The sequence below is a fragment of the Coenobita brevimanus genome, chromosome 98 (genome assembly GCF_032717465.1).
Source record: "Coenobita brevimanus isolate Jiangsu-jjx chromosome 98, ASM3271746v2, whole genome shotgun sequence".
In the NCBI taxonomy this organism is placed as follows: Eukaryota; Metazoa; Arthropoda; class Malacostraca; order Decapoda; family Coenobitidae; genus Coenobita; species Coenobita brevimanus.
In genome coordinates, this window is record NC_137051.1 from 7,922,799 (window position 1) to 7,945,252 (window position 22,454).

The following is a 22,454-nucleotide window of genomic DNA, read 5'->3' on the forward strand; positions in this document are numbered from 1 at the left end:
CAGCAAGGAGTTACCATAATTCACTATAGTAGATGCTAGAACTTAAAATGCTGTCCTACATTTGCTGTCAGTACAGCATTCTGAACCACTTACTGTACAGGGAGTCCCCAATAAACGAAAGGGTTACATACCTTTAAAATATTTCGTATATTGATTTTTCGTATACTGAAGTATTTTTCCCCATAAGAAGCATAAGAAAATAAGGAGATGCATTCCAGGGCTTTACTGATCTACCAGAAGACCCACCGACATGTAAAAACACCCCCGCTAATACCAATACACAAGTCCTGTATGAGACAGCCCTAGCATGTATTCAATATGGACGGTGGGTGTTAGTGCCGAAGTGGTGACATGTAGAGGTGTATGGTATGTAGGAGGACTACTGGGGCTTGGGAGCAGGTTGTGAAGCCAATGCCCAGAGTCAGACAAATAAAGAGTCCCCCCAAAACTGTCAACTAACTACTCTGTACTGTACTAGGCTGGTTGTAAGCTCTTAAATCTAGAGCATAAATGTTAATAAAAGCTAAATGAACTTTAGGCAGTTGTTTAACAAATTACAGAGGGGAAAAAAAAAAAAAAAAAAAAAAAAAAAATACTGTACAGTATACTGTATACAGGTGAGGACCAACCTCACTCATGTCCTGGCCTTCCTCGTGCCTCAATAATTTCGAGCTTGCGCTCCAGCGTCTGGGTACGGTGTTGCTTCTTCTTGAAAGGCACCACAGATGATGATGATGAAGCTGAAGGATGCTTGGGTGGCATGATGCAAGATGCGAAAGATTCTCAGAGTACAGAAGGCACACACTACACAGCTGGGAAGTGAGAATAGACTGGGACAAAGTGGAGGTAGTTGCTTGCCTTCCCATACACGATAGTGGCGCTGTGGTCGGTCATGCGCCAAATTTGAATCATTTTCAAGTAGTGCTTTTCGTGCCAACGAAGCATATACCTTTCGTATAGGGGACTTTCCTGTATTTTTCCCTTTCGTACCTTCGAATTTTCGTATATTGGGACATCTTATACCGGGGACTCCCAGTACCTATCATCTAGCATACAAACTGATAAAATGCTGTCCTACATTCTCAGTAAGTACAGCACTCTGAGACACTGATCACAGCTACCATCTACTATATAATTATTCTGATATGAAATAATCAAAGTACAAAAAATATGACTAACCAGCTATAATAACTCTGCAGATCCTTGATATTGCCTCTTGTTCTTCTGAATGTCCCAGATACCCAGACACACAGTCCACCAACAGCTCTAGAGGAAGTAGGTTGTCCACACACGAACTCAGCTCTAGGCCTGAGACTATCAGTACAAACCTACCAGAAGAAATTCATACTGATATAAATTACATAACTACAGCATCAGTAACTCATATGTCTGAAAGAGTATGTAAATAGTTTTACACACTTCACTGTGAGATTGACTGTTCTGACTCCCATGACACAATCTATTCAACATCTGAAGAAACTGTCAGTATACACATAACAGGAATGCCACAATAATGAATTCTCTACTTCAGTCTGAAAAAAACCTAAATAATTCTTTTTTCAACTTACGAATACCTCTGCACTAGGGACACTCTCAGTGTTATAACTTGGGGTGGAAATGAACACCAATAGTTGGAAAAGGAAATTAACAATCCTAAATTTACTCACAATACAGTTCTTTTAAGTACAAACTGTAAAAGGATAAGCAACAGGAATTTAAGATGAACCGTACTGTACTGGGAGTCTGAATGTAAACCAGATGATGATGATGATGGATGATGATCAAACTGACAGTGATGCTGATGATGATGATACTAATACTTTTACCACAATGCAGTACCTAAACAGAATGAAAACAGAGTACTGTACAGCAAACTTGCTCATATCCAAACTGATTCAGTCATGGCCTGTTTGGGTACTTGGGGTCTCTGGATAATGACAACAAAAACAACAATAATAATCTGTTTATCTATCTATAGTCAGACACCATAATCATGTGAGGGGTGGCTGCTTGACTTTCAGTTAGTTGTTTTATGGGGAGGGCACTAACTCTTCGCCAACCCACTTCCTGACTCGCAGTAGGGAACATGTATGGGTTGGTTATATGGATACAACCAAATGTTGTAAATGGTTTCCTGTCTTACAGGACACCATTAGGCTTGTCAATAAAAGTAATGCCACCTGAAAAAGAAAGAAGAGCAATAAAAAGCAACAGGAAAAATTAGAGAAATAGGAAGAGAGGAGGGCAGACAGAAAAAGAATGACAAAGGTGAAGGAAAAAGTAGGCAGCACTATATCACATGAGTGGATGATGTAGTGCTGCCTACTTCTTCCTTCACCTTTATCGTTCTTTTTCTGTCTGCCCTCCTCTAATGTAATAATATTTAATAATAAAAATAGTAACAATAATAATAATAATAATATCAACAACAACACAGTAATAATAATAATAATCATCATCATCCGGACCTACCCAGCCACACGCGGTGGTGCCTCGGGGCTATCCCCACCCAGCCGGCCGGATTTTTTTTTGTGAAACCATAATTTTAAATGGACACTAGAATTCTATTCAGATAATGGGAAAAAATGTTCAATAAATGGTTTAATACAGCCAGATCAAAGCGTATGGATAATGAATGGTCCGGGTATTGGTCGTCCTCATAAATGAGAAATTACAGTACCTGTACTGCCATACTGTCAGCAAGTGTACACTTGGTGTATTTCTGCCCTTTCCTGTACTCCCATTTCTCCTTTGGCTGTGTCCATGTTTTGAAGGGGAATTATCTGACGGCGAATTGACTTGACGGTGAATTGTCTCTCTGAGTTAACAACAGTACCCAAACAGTATAAGTACTAGCATAGTTAAGTCAACACCTTTGAGACGTAACTGGTAACCAGGCTGAGGCAGTGGCCTCATATTCCAAGACAGTAAGTTAATAACCCACTACAGGGTGAATGGTCTAGCTACAGAGGTGAGTACTACAGCTAAGGTCCTCATGACATCTGACCCCAGCTTAACCTTATTTAGTTGCAGCATGCATGAATACATGCATGCATGCACACACAGACACAGCCACAGCCACACACTCACACACAAATACTATACTATGACCATGGCAGACATCAGCTTCTGAAAGGGATCAATATATATTAACTCATACTGATTGGATATTTCTTCATCCGTGAATGACATTTTCTCCAGAAGGATCAATTTGCTCCTGGAACATTTGCTATGCAACAAACTACTTCAACAACTGTGCAATATAAAGACACCCTTTACTATCATTCTAAACAAAATATTTACCTATCTTCTACAACCTCCCTCCTCACAGGATCAGGTAGGCCTGCAAAACACATCTCCTCCACGTAAAACTTACTGCCCTCACCCTCCTTCCCTAATACTGCACACACCAAACCTGTAAGTGGTAAAAGTAACAATCAGCCATCACAGCAAGATGATAATGAAATGAGAAGCTGTATGCATGCATCAACAGACTACTGAGGAATTCACTACTACTGGGGGGAAGAGGGGGGGGATATTGTTACTTTTTGTATCATATCATTTATAATGGCACCAACATGTTTCCAAGCACTGGCCTTGGTCACCTAATGGCAGCTCCCCACAGTGCTCTATTTCTGGCAGCCTCCCTGTTCACACCCTTATCTCTGAGGTCACATCCTATGACCTTGACCCAGGTCATTTTTGGTCTGCTTCTCACAACCCAATCCCTGAGGTTCACACTTCTCACTTTCTGCACCCAACTGTCAATCTCCATCCTCTCCACATGCCCAAACCACCTCAATCTACCTCCCCATCACAAAACCAATACATTCCAGTCCCACCCTTCCTCTCAACTATCTATCTATCTATCTATTATCCAATCCTACATTGCCCCATGAGAAGCGTAGGAGCCCGGGGCTAGGCAGTTGGTCCCGACACTTAAGATGAGAGTGACCAGCCTGAGTGGCATTACATGAGCAATCAACCCCAACCACCCCTTGGATATAAACCTTCACCGGCTCAATCCAACTGGAGCGCAATAATTACCCACTAAACCACCAGGCGACAAAATTTGGTTATATGGTTACCACCCAGCGCAGTAAATGGTTTCCTGGTGTACAGGAAACCATTTGGCTTGTCACTCAGTGCAGAGTCACCCACAGGCAGAAGGAAGAGGAATGAATGAAAGAAAGACAGAAAAAGGAGTGTAAAGTTACCCATTGGCAGAAGGACAAGCAAAGAATGAAGGAAAGAAAAACAGAAGAGGATGGATGGAAAGAAGGATGGAGGAGAGGAAAGGGCAGACACCCAACAGCAGCACTACATCGAGTGAGTGGATGGTGAGCACCCCCACCTACCACACTACACCTATTGCCAGGACCAAATTTACTGTGAGCATAGAGATTAGACCAAAATGATGCTTCTTCTACTTCTTCGTTTTCAAAGATATCAAACATCCTATCTTATACTAGGCTTTGAAAAAATATTCAGAAAATTCTAAATGAATACAGGTATTATGAAGAATATTCTTACCTGTGACTAGTTTGGGTATATCAATGTTTCCTACCAGCTGGATTCTCTGAACTTCATCCTCCAGAATTATTTCATCACCTCTGCTGACATACTTTTCGGCTACTGGCTGAGGCATCAACTGATGCTGCAAAATAAGAAAAGTGGGGAACTTATGTACACAGTTTGCCTGCTATGAACCTACTGTAATAAACTTTTAAAGTCATTCACTTTTGTTTTATTTATTTATTTACAGAGAGATTCTGCAAACAGAGATGCTTAGAAACAAAAGAATGACAGATGAATACCAATAAAACTTGCTGGATTAGTTACTCTGAATCTGAAGCAAATGGATCTGGAACACTTACTCAGTGTATATGATGATGACAATGCTTGGTTGAAAAACAACTGGATAAGATGATGATTATGTGGTAGGTTGGGGTGCTCACCATCCACTCACTCAATGTAGTGTTGCTGTCGGGTGTCTGCCCTTTCCTCTCCTCCATCCTTCTTTCCTTCCATCCTCTTCTGTCTTCCTTACCTTCATTCTTTCCTTGTCCTTCTGCCTACGGGTGACTTTACACTCCCTTTTCTGTCTTTCTTTCCTTCATTCTTTCCTCTTGCTTCTGCCTGTGGGTGACTCTACACTGAGTGACAAGCCAAATGGTTTCCTGTACACCAGGAAGCCATTTACTATACTGGGTGGTAACCATATAACCAAATTTTGGCACCTGGTGGTTTAGTGGGTAATTATTGCGCTCCAATCGGATTGAGCTGGTGAAGGTTTATATCCAACGGGTGGCTGGGGTTGACTGTTCATGTAATGCCACTCAAGGAGAGTGAGGCTGGTCACTCTCATCTTAAATGTCAGGACCAACTTGCCTAGCCCCGGGTTCCTACGCTCCTCTGTGAAGCGACATAGGATTGGATGATGATGATGATTAGTCCACTTCACTGAGCATGATATTAACATTTTTCCCATATTAATGTTTGCCCATTCTCTGTTCCTAGCATTTACCTTAAGTGGTTCTTGTTGGAAATAAGGGTGGAATGATGTTATGGTAATGTGGAAAAATCAGGGCCTGGGAGAATGACCCTTAAGCCCTAGTGATAAAAATCATTATGTACCCCTGACTCACCCATTACCTGTACTGCAGTACCCTCCCTTCATCCATCTTCCCCTTGAACCAGAAACATTAACTTTTACGATACACAGTACACCCTTCATAAGTCGAAGTATGAGGGGCTCTAGGGAAGAGCCTCAGGGGCTCTTAGCAGCCAAAGGGTTAAAGAGTAATTAATTAAGGTGCTCCAGTTGGACTGAGCCGGTGCAGATTTATATCCATAGGGTGGCTGGGGTTTATTGCTCACGTTATGACACTCAGCGATGAGTGAGGCTGGTCACTCATCTTAAATGTCAGGACCAACTTGCCTGGCTCAGAGCTCCTACACTCCTCATGGGGCAACACAGGATTGGATGGATGGATGGATGTGTTTTTTTTTTTTTTTTTTTTTTTTTGTGTGGGGGGGGGGGGGGGAGTAAAAAAATATATATATATATATACTTTGCCTTCAATAGCATGCGTTCAACTGGATGAAATTTCTTCCAACCAAGTACCATCAGTTGTTCATCTCAGTTTCTGCACATTCTCTCACCTAAAAACATAACCCTTGCCACCCAGACACCATTTCCAGTGGCCTTGATGATCTGTTAACAGTGCTCTCTCTCTCTCTCTCACACACACACACAAGGAGTGAAGGAAGAGATATGAGCTTTTAGACTGATTGAAAGCCCTCAACAATAATAAGGTGTAGAGGATGCCAGGGGCTGGTGTGTCATTGGCAGTGATAAGCCTCTCTAACATCATAGTAAAAAGTACTGCATACAGTGGGTGGAACGAAAAAATGAAAAAATGGATTATGTAATACTTCCTACAAGTTTGTCATTTGTCCCACATATTTTGCATGTAAAACTTGGCATTCTAAAACCAACATTTTCTGCCCTCTACCATCTATCTATCTATTGCCAGATGCCTTAATCCCGTAAGGGATGGCCACAAACAAATAGCCTCCATGTTGCCCTGTCCCCCGCCATTTCACTGCCCTGCCCCCAGCTCACACCCTCCTCTCTCATATACCTCTCCACTCCATCCCTCCATCTCATCCTCCCCCTCCCCCTCCCTCTCCCCCCCTCCACCTCACTCACATACACTCTCCTCATTAGTCTCTCACTCTCCATCCTCTCCACATGGCCAAACCACCTCAATGTGTTTCTCCTAACGCTTCGTATCACATCAACATCCACACCACAACGCTCCTCCACTTCCTCATTTCTCAGTCTATCTCTCCATGTGACTCCACATACTCCTCTCAACTCATTTCCACTGCCCTTACTCTTGAATTCTGTCCCTCAAGCAATGTCCAAGCTTCACTTCCATATGTTAGCATTGGTATCACAACACTGTCATGTAGTAACTTTTTCACTTCCATGCTCACTTCCCTGTTTCTTATCAATGCTTTCAAGGAACCAGCAACCTATCTACCTTGCTGTACCCTTTCAAGCACTTCACCCTCTAAACTTCCATCCTTACTCATCACACTACCCAAGTACTTAAACACACTCACATTTTCCATTTCCTCCTCATCCAACATCACTGTACATTCACTGACTTCACTTCTCTCAAAGACCATAACTTAATCTTCCCTACATTCACCTTTAGATTCCGTTTCTTACACACTCTCCCAAACTCATCCACCAAGCCTTGCAGCTCCCCTTCGTCTTCACTTAACAACATAGTATCATCTGCAAACAACAGTACAGGGAGTTTCCAAACACTGCCCTCTCTCACTAGGGCCCTTCCAGCATCATCTGCCCTACCTTGTATCTCTTTTATAAACCCATCAATATACAGACTGAACAACCATGGAGACATAACACATTCCTGTTTCAATCCAACCTTCAAAAAGAAAAATTCACTCAGTTCACCATCCACACGAACTGCAGCCTTAGCACCCTCCTACATACTCATCACAGCCGTCAACAACTTCCCATCTACTCCATATATTCTTAATACCTTCCACAATCCTTGTCTATCCACCCTGTCATATGCTTTCTCCAAATCCATGAAAATCGCATACAACTTCTTTCCCTTCTCTAGAAACTTTTCCACTAAAGATCTAAGAATGAATATCTGATCTACACAACCTCTTCCCTTCCTAAAACCCTCCAGTTCTTCTCCAACTAATTCCTCTGTTATTTCCCTAACTCTGTCAATAAGTATCCTACCATATAATTTCCCTATTACACTAAGAAGGCAAATACCCCTATGATTACAACACACTTCTTTTTCCCCTTTTCCTTTGTACAGGGGAATAATTTTACCTGCCTTCCAAACCTCCAGGACTCTACCTTCCTCCCAGGCCAATCTGCACCTCTTCCACATCCATTCTACTACTATCTCTCCCCCATGCTTCAGCATTTCACCACACTCCACCAATTCCTGGGGCTTTCCTCATTTTAACTTCCTTCATTGCTTCCACAATTTACATCCTACTGATTTCTTCCTCTCTTCCCACATCCCTCCTTCTCCCAGCCACTTATACTTGCATTACCTTCATTCTCTATGTTCAACAATTCATTGAAGTGTTCTCTCCATCAGGTCACTTTTTCTCCCTTCTCCACTAGTAACCCACCATTTTTATCTTTCACGCCCCAACTAACTTCTTTGGTACCCTGTCTAACTCTCTTTACCTCTTTCCAGAAAATTTTCTTACATTTCCTCCACTTTACATTCAAATTCCTTCCAAATTCCTCATCCACTCTCTTCTTTCTCTCACTAATCTTTTCACCTCTCTCTTCCTCTCTACATATAACTCTCTCTTCCGTCTCTCAACTTCTTCCATGCCCCTATTTCTCATCCACTCATTATATGCTTTCTTCTTTTGTGCCACAGCCTCTCTCACCTCTTCAGTCCACCATGCTGTTCTCTGAATCCCCTTTTGTCTTCTCTTCAGCCCACACACCACCTCACATGCTGCACAGATTTCTTCCGTGAATATCTTACACACACCTTCCACATCCCCCACCTGCTCCAATCTATACTTACCCAATCGCTCCTCCACTTCCCTCTTATTTTCTGTCTTTTTTCCATCCTCTTCTAATTTTTCTACCCTCCTTTTAAGAACTACTTCCTCCTGTCCTTCCCTTCTTCTATTTCTCCATTTTGTTTGGACACTGATTTTGACCACCACCAAGTGGTGTTCTGAAAGTCCACTCCTCCAACCTCTATATACTCCTGCATCCATCACACACCTTCTCATCCTTTCATCCACACACACACAATCAATCATTGCCTTCCATTCATTCAATTCACCATCCACCCTTCTCATCACTCGCCATGTATACCTGTGGATCATTTCGTGCCTGAAGAGGGAATTAGCTATCACCAACCCCCTCCCGGCACAGATGTCCACTAAGGCACTGCCATTCTCATCCACCTCTGCAGGCACACCCCACTCGCCAACTACTCCATCCACCTTCACATTCCCTACTTTTCCATTCATATCTCCAATCAAGAATAATCCCTCATTCTTTTCAAACTTTTCCATGCACGCTTCCACATTTGTCCAGAACTCTTCTCTCACTCTGCTTACACGATCCTGCATTGGCGCATACACACACATAATCACCCACATTTGTAGTCCAACTTTCACTCTTACCCACACAATCCTTGTGCCAACTGATCCATACTCTCTTATGTTTTTCTTCCATCTGTTACTCACAACAATACACACTTCTTTTGCCCTCTCATTTTCACCTACTCCTGCACATATACTCCATCCATTCTCCTATTCTTTCACACTCTCACCTCTCCATTTAGTTTCCGTTAATCCACATACATCCACTTTCACGCCCTCAAGCACTTGTACAATCGCTCTCTCTTTCACCTCATCATTCGCACCCCTTACATTCCATGTAGCTATCCGTATCAAGTCCTTAGTTCGGTCCTTAGTCGTCATCTTTTGGTCAGACCTGGCCCGAGGCTTCATGTTCGTATTTTTAGTTAGTTGTTTTCCAGGGAGGGGCACTAACCCTCCACGAACCCATTTGTTTTCACATAGGGAACAAGTGTTGGTTGGTCATAAGGTTACCACCCAGTGTTATCAATGATTTCCTGGTTTACAGGCCCTCAGGCATAGAAGCAAAAATCATTCCATGGAAAATCAAATAAATAGGTGGTAGGTGGTGGCAACCATCATCCACTCACTTGATGTGGTGCTGCCTATTTCTTCCTTAACCTTTATTATTCTTTTTCTGTCTGCCCTCCTCTCTTCCTGTTTTTTTCATCTTCCTGTCACTTTTTATTGCTCTTCTTTCCTTTTCAGGTGGCTTTACAGTGAGTGACAAGCCTAATGGTTTCCTGTAAGTTAGGAAACCATTTACAGTGCTGGGTGGTAACCATAAAACCAATCCATATGTGTTCCCTGTGTCAACAAATGGGGTGGCAGAGGGTTAGTGCCCCTCCATTTACAACAACTAACTCTAGCTACCCCTTACAGGATTATGGTGTCTAGCTATAGATAGACATGATAAGACTACCTGAGGGTCTCCCAGTCAGCAGCTCCGAAGTGCCACAGCCACCGCTTCTTGAGAGAGGTCCATAGGCCTAACTGGAGCAATAAGACAGGGTATGGTGATAAGGTTGTGACTGAAGGAGCCCAACTGAGAGAAATGATTAACAGAGTAAGCAGATGGGTTAGTTGTATGAGCAGTCAAGTATGTTGGACTCATTCCAAGGCAGTCAGCAATATGGGTAGGATCCTGTAGAAACTGCTCTAAGCCATTAAGGATACAAAAGATGTAGGCTCATTCACCAAGTGGATCAGCAAATGGAGGGGAGAGCCAGAGGTGATGAAGAATACTAAAATTACCTAGAATGGAGATTCCAGAGTAGTCAAAGAACAAGCCTAATAGTCATGATCATGATCACTTAAAATTACACACACACACACACACACACACACACACACACACACTCTTTATGAATACTGATGAATGTGGTGCCATTTTTGTCATTTATAGTAAAAACATCAAACTTACCTCTTCAGAGATTTCCTTAAGAATAGAAGGTTTCAGATCTTGCCGCTTGAACAATGTGCCAACAATACAGCAATGGCCTGTATCCTCACCAAGTTCATGTAGTCTCTTCATATTCAGATTGCTACCTGAAAGATGCAAGAATAGTATGTTAAAACTACTTAAAAATTATTTGGCAAAGTATTGAGCACTGTATGTATGAAGCATTAGCAACTGCCAGCAATCATAACATTAGATCTGTAGGTGACTGGGGTTCATACATTTTTTTTAAACTATGGATAGTCATGATCATGATCACAATCATCCTGATCTTATTTCTCATCAAAGGATGAAGGGAAAGCTTAAAAAAGGAAGAACTACAGTAGACCCTTGCTTTAATGGGCCCCGACAGACCAGATATTGGATTTAATGGACACTACAAAGAACACTGGACAATCCCTCGGCTATATCAAATAATGTCTGTTAATTGGGGCACATCACACTGTCCTTCTAGATGCCTCTGGGCCCACAAGACAGTTGTCTGTTACAGCGGGTTCATCAAGCAGCAGTTACAGACCACTCCCTGCATGCGTGGTGATTCAGAAAGGAGCAACCATCATTGGGGGCAGTTTTTCCAACCCAATTTGGCTCAGCTGGAGGTGTGGGTGGGAATAGGTGGTGAGCTAGGCTAGTTTGGGGCTACTTCCGGTAGGCCTGAGCAAGACTGGAGTCTGTGGAAACACTGTACCACAAGAGGTCGGCCTAGTTCTTGCTATGTTTTTCGTTGTGTTAAGGCGCGTATGCATCCCATGTCTCGAGTTTGCCAAGCGTTTTCCCCCCGTGTGATTGTGAAAAATGACTTGGAGTAAGTAATTTCCCAGCCCTTCCTCTTCCGAAAAAGCAAAAAGGAGAATTATAACCACTGCAAAAAAGATGGAGGTGACTGAGGCCTACATCAAAGGCATGGGCAGGGACGACCTCACACACATGTATGACCTTTCATGATATCCTTAAGAATAAAGATAAAACAAAGGAAGTAATGAAGAAAACAGAAGGCAGGAGCAAGGGGAAGGATGTGTTCAGGACCAGGAACTGACCAGCAATAAACTCAACAAATCTGTGTACTGTATAAGTGGTACACGCAGGAGCACTGGGGCTTGTTACACCTTGGAATTAGATTTCAAGTGTATTTATGGCTGACTGTGGAAGGTTCAGGAGGTGCCATGGCATTGTTAATAAGGCCATAGCTGAATTGATGCTCAGCACTGACACTGATGCTGTGGAGCCATCCATCCAGCATCTTTGAAAGCTGAGGAGGGAAGAGGGCCTTTATGAGTTTCAAATTTACAATGAAGATGAGACTGAGCTCTTCTGGCATGATCTTCCTCAAAACACTCATGCTTCCAAAGATGTTGGCAGCACTCCAGGACACAAAACAAAGAAGGGGTCTCTCTCTCCATTCTGGCCTGTGCCAGTGCTGATGACTCTCATCACCTACAGCCTGTCATAGTAGGTAAAAGCAAGTGACCCAGATTGCTCAAGGACATTATGGCCAAGCTTCCTGTGGAATGCCATGGTAACAAGTTTGCCTGGTTCACCCAGGAGATCACTGATGACTGGTTCCGACAGCTTCGACCCTTTCATGAGGCAGCACCAAAAAAGATATGACGTCACTCCTGACGAAATGAAGGGAGTGCTGCTGTTGGACAATGCACTAGCCCATCTTTCCTCCAGCAAACTCTGCAGCAAGGATGAACAAATCAAGGCCTTATTCCTGCCAACCAACATCACTGCCCTTATCCACCCCATGAACCAGGGTCAGAGAGAGCCAAGAAACACTACAGAAACCTCTACCTGCAACAGTACCTCATTGTGACTCGATGGGAAGGACTAGACTGACTATGAGGACACCAGAAGAAAGAAAACCCTGCACAACTTCAAGAAATACACCTTAACATATGCCACCTTCAACTGGGAAGAGGTGTGGAAGAAAGTGCCACTAGCTATGCTCGAGAATGGGTGGTGCAAACTCCTCAAAATCCCCAAGACTCCAGTACCATAGCATGGTTTTGTGGGGTTTGAGTCACTGAGGATGCTGGCAGCTGCAGGGCAGGGGAACCTTGCAGAGGAGTAGTACAAGAGAGGCTGGATGAGGATGCTGGTGTGTCTGGGTGCTATCTTCAGACGAAGGACTAGATGGTGGCAGAACTACCGTATGAAATGACAAGACACCAGCAAAGGAGGAAGAGGAAAAGGAGGAGGTGGAGGCATCTGGACCATCTCTAGCTGTTGACAATGGTGCTGCAGACACAACCCTGACCATAACAGGCAAAGCTGGAGGACCTCTGGTTCAACATTAAGCAGATCCAGGCTAAGATCTCCCAGCTTTTCAAGCCTGTGTCCTCTCATGCTGCCAAGAGGCTCTGTATGGAGTCAGTGACCTCCACTGTGTCTGTGGCATTAACATCTTCAGCCAGCCTCCACACAGCCTCAGAATCCAGCGGTACAGCCTCCAGGATGCCGACTCCCAGCACCTCAGGACTCACTGTACTAGATGTGACACCAGGGCCACCAGAAACCATCTTTGCAGACAGTGATGATGAAAGATAGTTAACTCAGTGTACAGCATACAAGAGTGGCGGTGTAAGCAGTTTATATACCTGTACATCTATACAGGTAGTGTAAAATACGTGTTTTCTACCCCCAACTACTCCAATCTGGCTTAAAAGTGCCCCCTCCCCATTGTGACTGTTGCGTTGTAATAACAGATTATAGTAATACTGTACTAGATATGAAGAAGTGCTATTATGGTACAAAGATGTGAAATAAGCTACAAAAAGGTGAATTTATGGGCCGAGTTAGTGTAGAATCGGTATGGTTTTCAATTTTAGCAATAGAATAAGCTATTGTACTCATTTATTTTAAAACCTGTGCTTGAAATCCTACCTTGGAGGAAGGGGGTGGGAACCGTCAGATACAACGAACTATCTGCTTTATTGCACTGGACCTCCCCCTAATTAGTCTGCTATGGTGAGGGTCTACTTTATCAACATACAGTCACATCCTGGTATGCAACTGGGTTAAGTCATGTAAAAACAGATCATGTACTGAGAAACTGCACATTGAGGTCAGCATGGGTTCAATGGGGACAGGGAGGGGGTCAAGGGTCACATACCCTAAAATCTCAGAAAACATTTCTGCCACCCACCTGAAGTAGCCTATGTCTCAGGCTGATCTGAGTAATCACCAAGGATCTCCCCCCTGATACTGAAGGACAGTGATGCGGTGTTTTCCAAGTTGCAAGTTTCAGTATTTCACACACAAAAATCTCTCTCCACTTAATATCACATATTGCACTATCCATCACGCACTTTCACTTTTTTTCACTGCACTTATGTACAGTACATCGTTACAAAGTCAATGAATCAACTGAAGCTTTAGGTAAAAATTTTTGTGTTAATTATTAACAGGTGGTACTATGGCTTCTTAAGGATAACTGATCCATCAATAAACAAGGAAAATACAGTATAATTACAGAAGGAATACTGTTAAGTTAGATTAAGATGTCTGGTTATGTTAGGATACTAGGGTAACTTTGATTTTATGACAATTGAAGCTAGAGTTGGATAAACAGGCTGATAAGGGTACGGTAATTTAGTTAAAAAATGGCATTCTAAGATGGCGTCTGTCTGTCTTTACACCAAAAGATGGTGTCCAGCCGTCATTGGCAACATTAGGGATTGTAAAACAAACACCACTTTTTAAACTCGTTTCACCATTTGCATATGAAATAAAAACACTGAAACTTGAAGGTCTATCTATCTATCTATCTATTGCCAGACACCTCAATCCCGTTTGGGGTGGCCACAAACAAATCGCCTACACGTCGCCCTGTCCCCTGCCATTTCACTGCCCTACTCCCAACTCACACCCCCCTCTCTCATATACTTCTCCACCCCATCCCTCCATCTCATCCTCAGCCTCCCCCTCCCTCTTCCCCCCTCCACCTCACTCACATACACTCTCTTCGCCAGTCTCTCACCCTCCATCCTCTCCACATGGCCAAACCACCTCAGTGTGTTCCTCATAACGCTTCCTATCACATCCACATCCACACCACAAAGCTCTTTTATATCCTCATTCGTCAGCCTGTCTCTCCATGTGACTCCACAGGCTCCTCTTAAATAACTCATTTCCACTGCTCTCACTCTTGACTTGTGTCCTTCCAACAACGTCCAAGCTTCACTTCCATACGTTAGAGTTGGTATCACAATACTGTCATGTAGTAACTTTTTCACTTCCATCCTCACTTCCCTGTTTCTTATCACTGCTTTCAAAGAACCAGCAACCTTTCTTCCCTGTTGTACCCTATCAAGCACTTCACCCTCCAAACCTCCATCCTTACTCATCACACTACCCAAGTACTTAAACGTACTCACATTTTCCAATTCCTCACCATCCAACCTCGCTGTACATTCACTGACTTCACTTCTCTCAAAGACCATCACTTTACTCTTCCCTACATTCACCTTTAGATTCCGTTTCTTACACACTCTCCCAAACTCATCCACCAAGCCTTGCAGCTCCCCTTCGTCTTCACTCAACAACACAGTATCATCTGCAAACAACAGTACAGGGAGTTTCCAAACACTATCCTCTCTCACCAGGGCCACTCCAACATCCACTACCCTACCTTGTACCTCTTTTATTACCCCATCCATGTACAGATTGAACAACAATGGAGACATGACACATCCCTGTTTCAATCCAACCTTCAAAGAGAAAAATTCACTTAGTTCACCATCCACACGCACTGCAGCCTTAGCACCATCATACATACTCTTTACAGCATTCAACAACTTCCCATCTACTCCATATATTCTTAATACCTTCCACAATCCTTGTCTATCCACCCTGTCATATGCTTTCTCCAAATCCAACTTCTTTCCCTTCTCTGGAAACTTTTCCACTAAAGATCTAAGAATGAATATCTGATCTACACAACCTCTTCCCTTCCTAAAGCCTCCAAGTTCTTCTCCAACTAATTCCTCTGTTCTTTCTCTAACTCTGTCAATAAGTATCCTACCATACACTTTTCCTATTATACTAAGAAGACAAATGCCCCTATGATTACCACACACTTCTTTTTCCCCTTTTCCTTGGTACAAAGGAATAATTATACCTGACTTCCAATCCTCCGGGACTCTACCTTCCTCCCAGGCCAATCTGCACATCTTCCACATCCATTCTACTGCTATCTCTCCCCCATGCTTCAGCATTTCACCACACGCTCCACCAAATCCTGGGGCTTTCCCCAATTTAACTTTCTTCATTGCTTCCACAACTTCTATCCTACTGATTTCTTCCTTCTCTTCTCACCTCCCTCCTTCTCCCAGCCACTTATACTCACATTACTTCCATTCTGTATGTTCAACAATTCCTTAAAGTGTTCTCTCCATCTGCTCACATTTTCTCCCTTCTCCACTAGTAATCTACCATTTTTATCTTTCACTCCCCTGCTAACCTCACTTCCACCCTGTCTTACTATCTTCACCTCTTTCCAGAACACTTTCTTATAGTCCCTCCACTTTACACTCAAATTCCTTCCAATTCCTCATCCACTCTCTTCTTACTCTCTCTTACTAATCTTTTCACCTCTCTCTTTCTTTCTACATATAACTCTCTCTTCCGCCTCTCAACTTCTTCCACGCCCCTATTTCTTGAAGGTGCAATCAGAAAATATCCAAAGAATCTCATGAAGAGATAAAGTAATGAGAGAGGAAAAAAAAAGCAAAATATGGTGGTCCTACATCTCCTTAAGGATTACTGGGAGAGGTTAGGTTAGGATAGGTTAAGTTTGATTACCTTAGGATAAATAAGGTTGGGTTAAGTTACAAAAATTCAAGTCAGGTTTGGATAAATAGGCACTGATAAGGGTACTTCCGTTCAAAAATAGTGTCTGTCTCTCCAGTGTCGTTTGGGACTGTAATGAAGCACCGCTTTTTAAAAACCTTCACCACTTTTAAATAAGAAATGGTAATCCTTAAGAACTTTTTCCTACCTACCTTTGAACAAATTCAATGACTGTTAAGGTATATAGAAGTGCATCATTTTATTATGAAGAGGATTCATCAATAAACAAGGAAAATATGATTACATAAGATAGGTTAGGTCAGGTTAAGATAAATAAGACTGGGTTAAATAATGAAAATTTTGGTTAAGTTTGAATAAACAGGCACTGATAAGAGTAATTTCATTAAAGAATGATGTTCTAAGATGACTTCCATCTGTTCGCACACCACAAGACAGCATTCGTCGGTAAACAAACACCACTTTCTTCTGTGCTTTTCTATCTATTTATCTACAGTCAGTCGCCATAATCCCATAAGAGGTGGCTGTTTGTCTTTCAGTCAGTTGTTTTACAGGTAGGGGCACTAACCCTCTGCCGACCCACTTGCTGACACGTAAAGAGCACGTATGGGTTGGTTATTTGGTTACCACCCAGCACTGTAAATGGTTTCCTGGCTTACAGGAAGCCATTAGGCTTGTCAATGTAAAACCACCTGAAAAGGAAACAGGAGCTAATAAAAAGTGGCAGGGAGGACAGGAGAAACTGGAAGAGGAAAGCAAACACAGAAAAAGGATAGAGGTCAGAAAGAAGTAGGGAGCACCACATCAAATGAGTGGATAATGGTTGCCACTACCTACCACCAAAATGCTTTTCATCAATTTTAAAATAAAAAAAACTGCAACTTGAAAATGCAGCCAAAAAATACTTAAAGAATCCCATGAAGAGCTAAAAAAAAAAAAAATAAATAAAAAAAAAAAAAAAAAAAAAAAAAAAATGAAGAAAACTACAAAATAAGCTGGTCTTAAGTCTCCTTAAGGATTACTTTAATTGCATTTAAACCTCACAATGCAATCAGAAAATATTCAAATAATTCCATGAAGTAAAAAAAAAAAAAAGAGGTGGTCTCCATGTCTCATTAAGGATTACCAAGACAGTATACTGTATTTATGCCGCATTTTTGTGAGGCTTTCAGACCAGTCGAGACTAGGCCAATGGCTGTTCTGGCGAGCCAGTTGCAGAAAAATCAGATCAGTAAAGCTTGGTCTTAGCTTATTAGGCAGTCCTGCCCCACAGCCAGGACTGGGTTCACCTAGTCCCGTGCACAAAGGATGCACGGTAGCACTGGGCAACAAGGACAGCCAAGAGCGTTCCATGTCCAGGGTACCGTATAGGCTACAGCTGATACGGCAAATATGGCCTTCAGAAGTATCTATCTATCTGTCTATTGCCAGACGCCTCAATCCCGTTCGGGGTGGCCACAAACAAATCGCCTCCACGTCACCCTGTCCCCCACCATTTCACTGCCCCGTTCCCAACTCACACCCCCCTCTCTCATATACCTCTCCACCCCATCCCTCCATCTCATCCTTGGCCTCCCCCTCCCTCTTCCCCCCTCCACCTCACTCACATACACTCTCTTCGTCAGTCTTTCACCCTCCATCCTCTCCACATGGCCAAACCACCTCAGTGTATTCCTCATAACGTTTCCTATCACATCCACATCGACACCACAATGCTCCTTTATATCCTCAATTGTCAGCCTGTCTCTCCATGTGACTCCACAGGCTCCTCTTAAATAACTCATTTCCACTGCTCTCACTCTTGACTTGTGTCCTTCCAGCAACGTCCAAGCTTCACTTCCACACGTTAGAGTTGGTATCACAATACTGTCATGTAGTAACTTTTTCACTTCCCTGCTTCTTATCACTGCTTTCAAGGAACCAGCAACCTTTCTTCCCTGCTGTACCCTTTCCAGCACTTCACCCTCCAAACCTCCATCCTTACTCATCACACTACCCAAGTACTTAAACATACCCACATTTTCCAATTCCTCACCATCCAACCTTGCTGTACATTCACTGACTTCACCTCTATCAAAGACCATCACTTTACTCTTCCCTACATTCACCTTTAGATTCTGTTTCTCACACTCCCAAACTCATCCACCAAGCCTTGCAGCTCTCCTTCGTCTTCACTCAACAACATAGTATCATCTGAAAACAACAGTACAGGGAGTTTCCAAACACTTCCCTCTCTCACCAGGGCCACTCCAACATCCACTACCCTACCTTGTACCTCTTTTATTACCCCATCCATGTACAGATTGAACAACCATGGAGACATGACACATCCCTGTTTCAACCCAACCTTCAAAGAGAAAAATTAACTCAGTTCACCATCCACACGCACTGCAGCCTTAGCACCATCATACATACTCTTCACAGCATTCAACAACTTCCCATCTACTCCATATATTCTTAATACTTTCCACAATTATTAGTTTATAAACTGAATTTTGCACAAATAACATTCAACAGTGACACTGGACAGTGATATAAATGTAGATGCTATGACACTGAAATGAATACAGTACGGTACTTGTTTAAACCTGAACTGAAAAAGATGATCAACAATAGTTGAATTTGTGAGATACAGTAAAACCTCTACAATTCGTCATCCTTCAAGTTGGAAACCTCTACAACTCGGGAAGGCTCCAAAATATTCATTTAAAAAATCAAAATTCAAAAATTCCCAAAAATGTGCACGTGAGAGGAAGAGAGTCGGCAAAAATTCCCCCAGCTCGGTAAGATGCCGAGTTGTACAGTAATGTTTAAATGTTTAGTTCCCCAGTACTGTGTAGTACAAGTGCTAAATACATTACAGTAATGGCCTTTATAGTGTTAACTGTGCTTTACACAGTACACTATACAGTGTCAAGTACAGTACAGTACAGGTGTGCCCAAAAATGATCTTGAGCCCCTCTAACACCTCCAAAAACTACCAAAACTCCTCCTCCATGCCTGGAATACACCCTACAGCATGGAATCATGCTAAGGCAGCTTTTACCGTCTGTTGTAAAAGCTGTTAATTTTTTTCCATTTTTTTCCTTTTTTGTGTGTGCGTGCTGGTGGGGAACTTAAAGTTCATCCCTACAACTCGGCAAGGCTTGCACATGTATTATGCCGAGTTGTAGAGGTTTTACTGTAATAATGTGTGCAGAGATATTCAAATTTTGTGAGTCTCTATGGGTTATTATAAGGCAATGACGGCACTTACGATTTCCCAGTAATAATTTCTCAAGGATGAGTGCTGCATCCGTTGCCTCTGGTTATTAGTTCTCTTTTAACTTAAATGGTAAGCTGCACAGCTATTTCACTTCATGGTGTACTGAGAACTCATTATCATGATTTTAAAAGTGACACACTGGCAATCTGTCATATTTTATATGAAGCAGAAACACCTACTGTGTACATTAATTACAATATTCATAGCTAAACTGATTTACTGTATTTTCATCTTATTCTCCTTGTTTACATAAATCAGCTGATTTTGACACGACTCTGCCCACTCCATCTTCCAGCCAACAGAAGCACATTAAAGATGGAAATAGTCTAAAATCCATTCTCACAAGCATCAAGTGGTCCAGAAAACTTTGACTGGTCTAAAAAAATGCTTCACCAGAAATGTGGCTCTGGCTAATTTAAGTGAGTACAGTCAGTCCTCCCCTAACGTGGTTGCTGTAGTGTGATATTGCTCTAACATGGCACGATTTTGCAGAAGGAAATAAACATTCTAACGCAGGCACTGTTAGTGTGATGCGGTAATTTGAACTGGGTGCGCTGAGCGGTGTAAGTCGTGCTGCCTCACAATATTTGACATCATTACTTGTCCCTACGTGTCAACAAGTGGGTTGGTGGAGGGTTGGTGCCCCTCCCTGTAAAACAACTAACTCAGTGTCAAATGGCCACCTTTTACGGGATTATGGTGTCTGGCAATAGATAGATAGATAGACTTGTCAATCAAGCTTTGCCTTTCTCGCTCTCCCAGCCACCTAACCAATCAGGACCCCCCTGCCTCTCTCCTGTCTCCTGCATTCCCCTTTAGGCCCACTCCTACCCACACCATCCTCCTCAGCTTGCCTCGTGTTCTCCCCATCTACCTCATCTCTGGCGACGTGTGTCTGCTCTTCACCTCACATAAGGTACAATGAATAAAAAAGTCCTATTGACCTAATGTATTTTTTTTATAACCATATTAATGCTTTTAGGTGGTTTAAATTTGGGGGTATAAAAAATTTTTGCACCACAAGGAGGGAAAAAGTGGACTTTGGACGGGTGCAGAAGGCAACAGGGGTTTTCAAGAGTCCCTCTAACATGATATCTGCCTAACGCAAGGTTGGTGCGGAAGCAAATACCCAATTTAGGGGAGGACAGACAGTACTTATGTGGACAGCAGTTTTAGTGGGATACACATTGAATGAGGTGAGTAACATGCTCTTAAGAATGCCACAGACGGAAGCAAGTGCTAAATTAGGTTAACTCTGTTGCCTCATTGGCTTCAGTGATGGGATGAATTTAACAGGATTCATCTCTGGTTAGTACTTGGATGGGTGACCGCCTGGGAACACCAGATGCTGTTGGCATCCCTACGTGTCAAGTGGGGTTGGTGGAGGATTAGTGCCCCTCCCTGTAAAACAATTAACTCTAAGCCATTGGCCACCCCATCTGGGATACATGGTGTCTGGCAATGAATGAATGAATGAATGAATCTTCAGTAGTACGAAGTGAAAGCACCAGTTTGGATCCAATGTGACTGCCCCCAGGCCTAACCTAGAGCACCACTCAAACTTTTCATGAGCTACCATGTTTTTTTTTTATCGAGGCGAAGATGCACTTGACAAGTTGATGATGGCTGGCTAAATGCAACATGTCTGAATATCATCAATTTTTTTCAAATAATTACCGGTAATGTGAATCAAAACATAGTAATATCTGAAATACAATGATGTTATTAGGATATGAAACATTCAGCCAATCATCAACCTGTCAAGAGCATCTTTGTATTGATTAAAAAAGAAAAAAAAATGGAACCTGACATAGCTTCCGGACAAACATAATACTCCCTGACGGATGCATTTACAAAGGAAATGCCATAAAGGCCTACGGTAATGAAATTAGAAAATGTCGTAGAACACACTGAAAATAGCTTGAGGCGGTGATGAGTTGCAATAAAGAAAAAAAATCACAACTTACCCCATTTGCGTTTTGCTTTGGTTTCCACCAGGGGTCTCATCCTTTCCAGCCTGGCTGCATACATCCTGTAGTACTGCCTAGTAACGTCCTTACTTCCCCATAGCGTGTACTTTTGGCTAAGATTCTGGTAGTTTACAGACAATCTCTCTGCATGGCTTTCTCCATCCTCTCGTGGCTCACTAAGAAGCTCCTCACATTTCATACTGCCACCTACACCTTCGAGGATCATCATGGATGTTTCTGGGAATCACAACACTACTACCACTATCACCAGCTCGCCAACTTCGGCAAGATTCCGCGGGTAACGGGTTTAATGTAGTGTGCCACACTTTTGGATGGGAATTTTCGTACCGGCTCTTCAAAATTATCGTTTTTTCGGTGGCATTATCGTACAATTAAATTCACTTTTATAGTTTAATAATATGATGTATTTTAAAACTGTCGCCGATACCTTGGTGTATTTACTGAAAACTTACCCATTACAATAAATCATCAGTACCTTAATTTTGTAAGGTACTGACGTATACTTTGGTGTATATTTATCATTTTATCTTATATCAGACTACTTAGGGCACACCATGAAAATCGCATAATCATATTATTATAATAATGTAATCATATCCTTTATTACAAAACTAATGTTACAAGAAATATCCTTTGTGTCACTCTAGAAAATCAGTCTGATTAGCAGCAGAATGCAGTCCATAAAACTTAAACAGATAACTCTTAGAAATGTGCTTCCTCTTGCAGATGATAACTCACCAAG

General features: G+C 42.4%; 1 protein-coding gene across 1 annotated transcript in view; it reads right to left on the bottom strand.

Moving 5' to 3' along the window:
• The window catches only part of PolD2 (DNA polymerase delta subunit 2), a 38,054-nt gene extending 16,134 nt beyond the window's left edge, over positions 1 to 21,920 (bottom strand). The window contains exons 1-5 of the mRNA XM_080283632.1: positions 21,689 to 21,920; positions 10,610 to 10,734; positions 4,534 to 4,657; positions 3,304 to 3,415; positions 1,180 to 1,328 (exon numbers count right to left, since the gene is read on the bottom strand). Of these exons, the coding sequence (XP_080139758.1) occupies positions 1,180 to 1,328; positions 3,304 to 3,415; positions 4,534 to 4,657; positions 10,610 to 10,734; positions 21,689 to 21,920 (742 nt within the window). The remainder of the gene's footprint in view (positions 1 to 1,179; positions 1,329 to 3,303; positions 3,416 to 4,533; positions 4,658 to 10,609; positions 10,735 to 21,688) is intronic.
• Between the last annotated feature and the right edge of the window lie 534 nt (positions 21,921 to 22,454).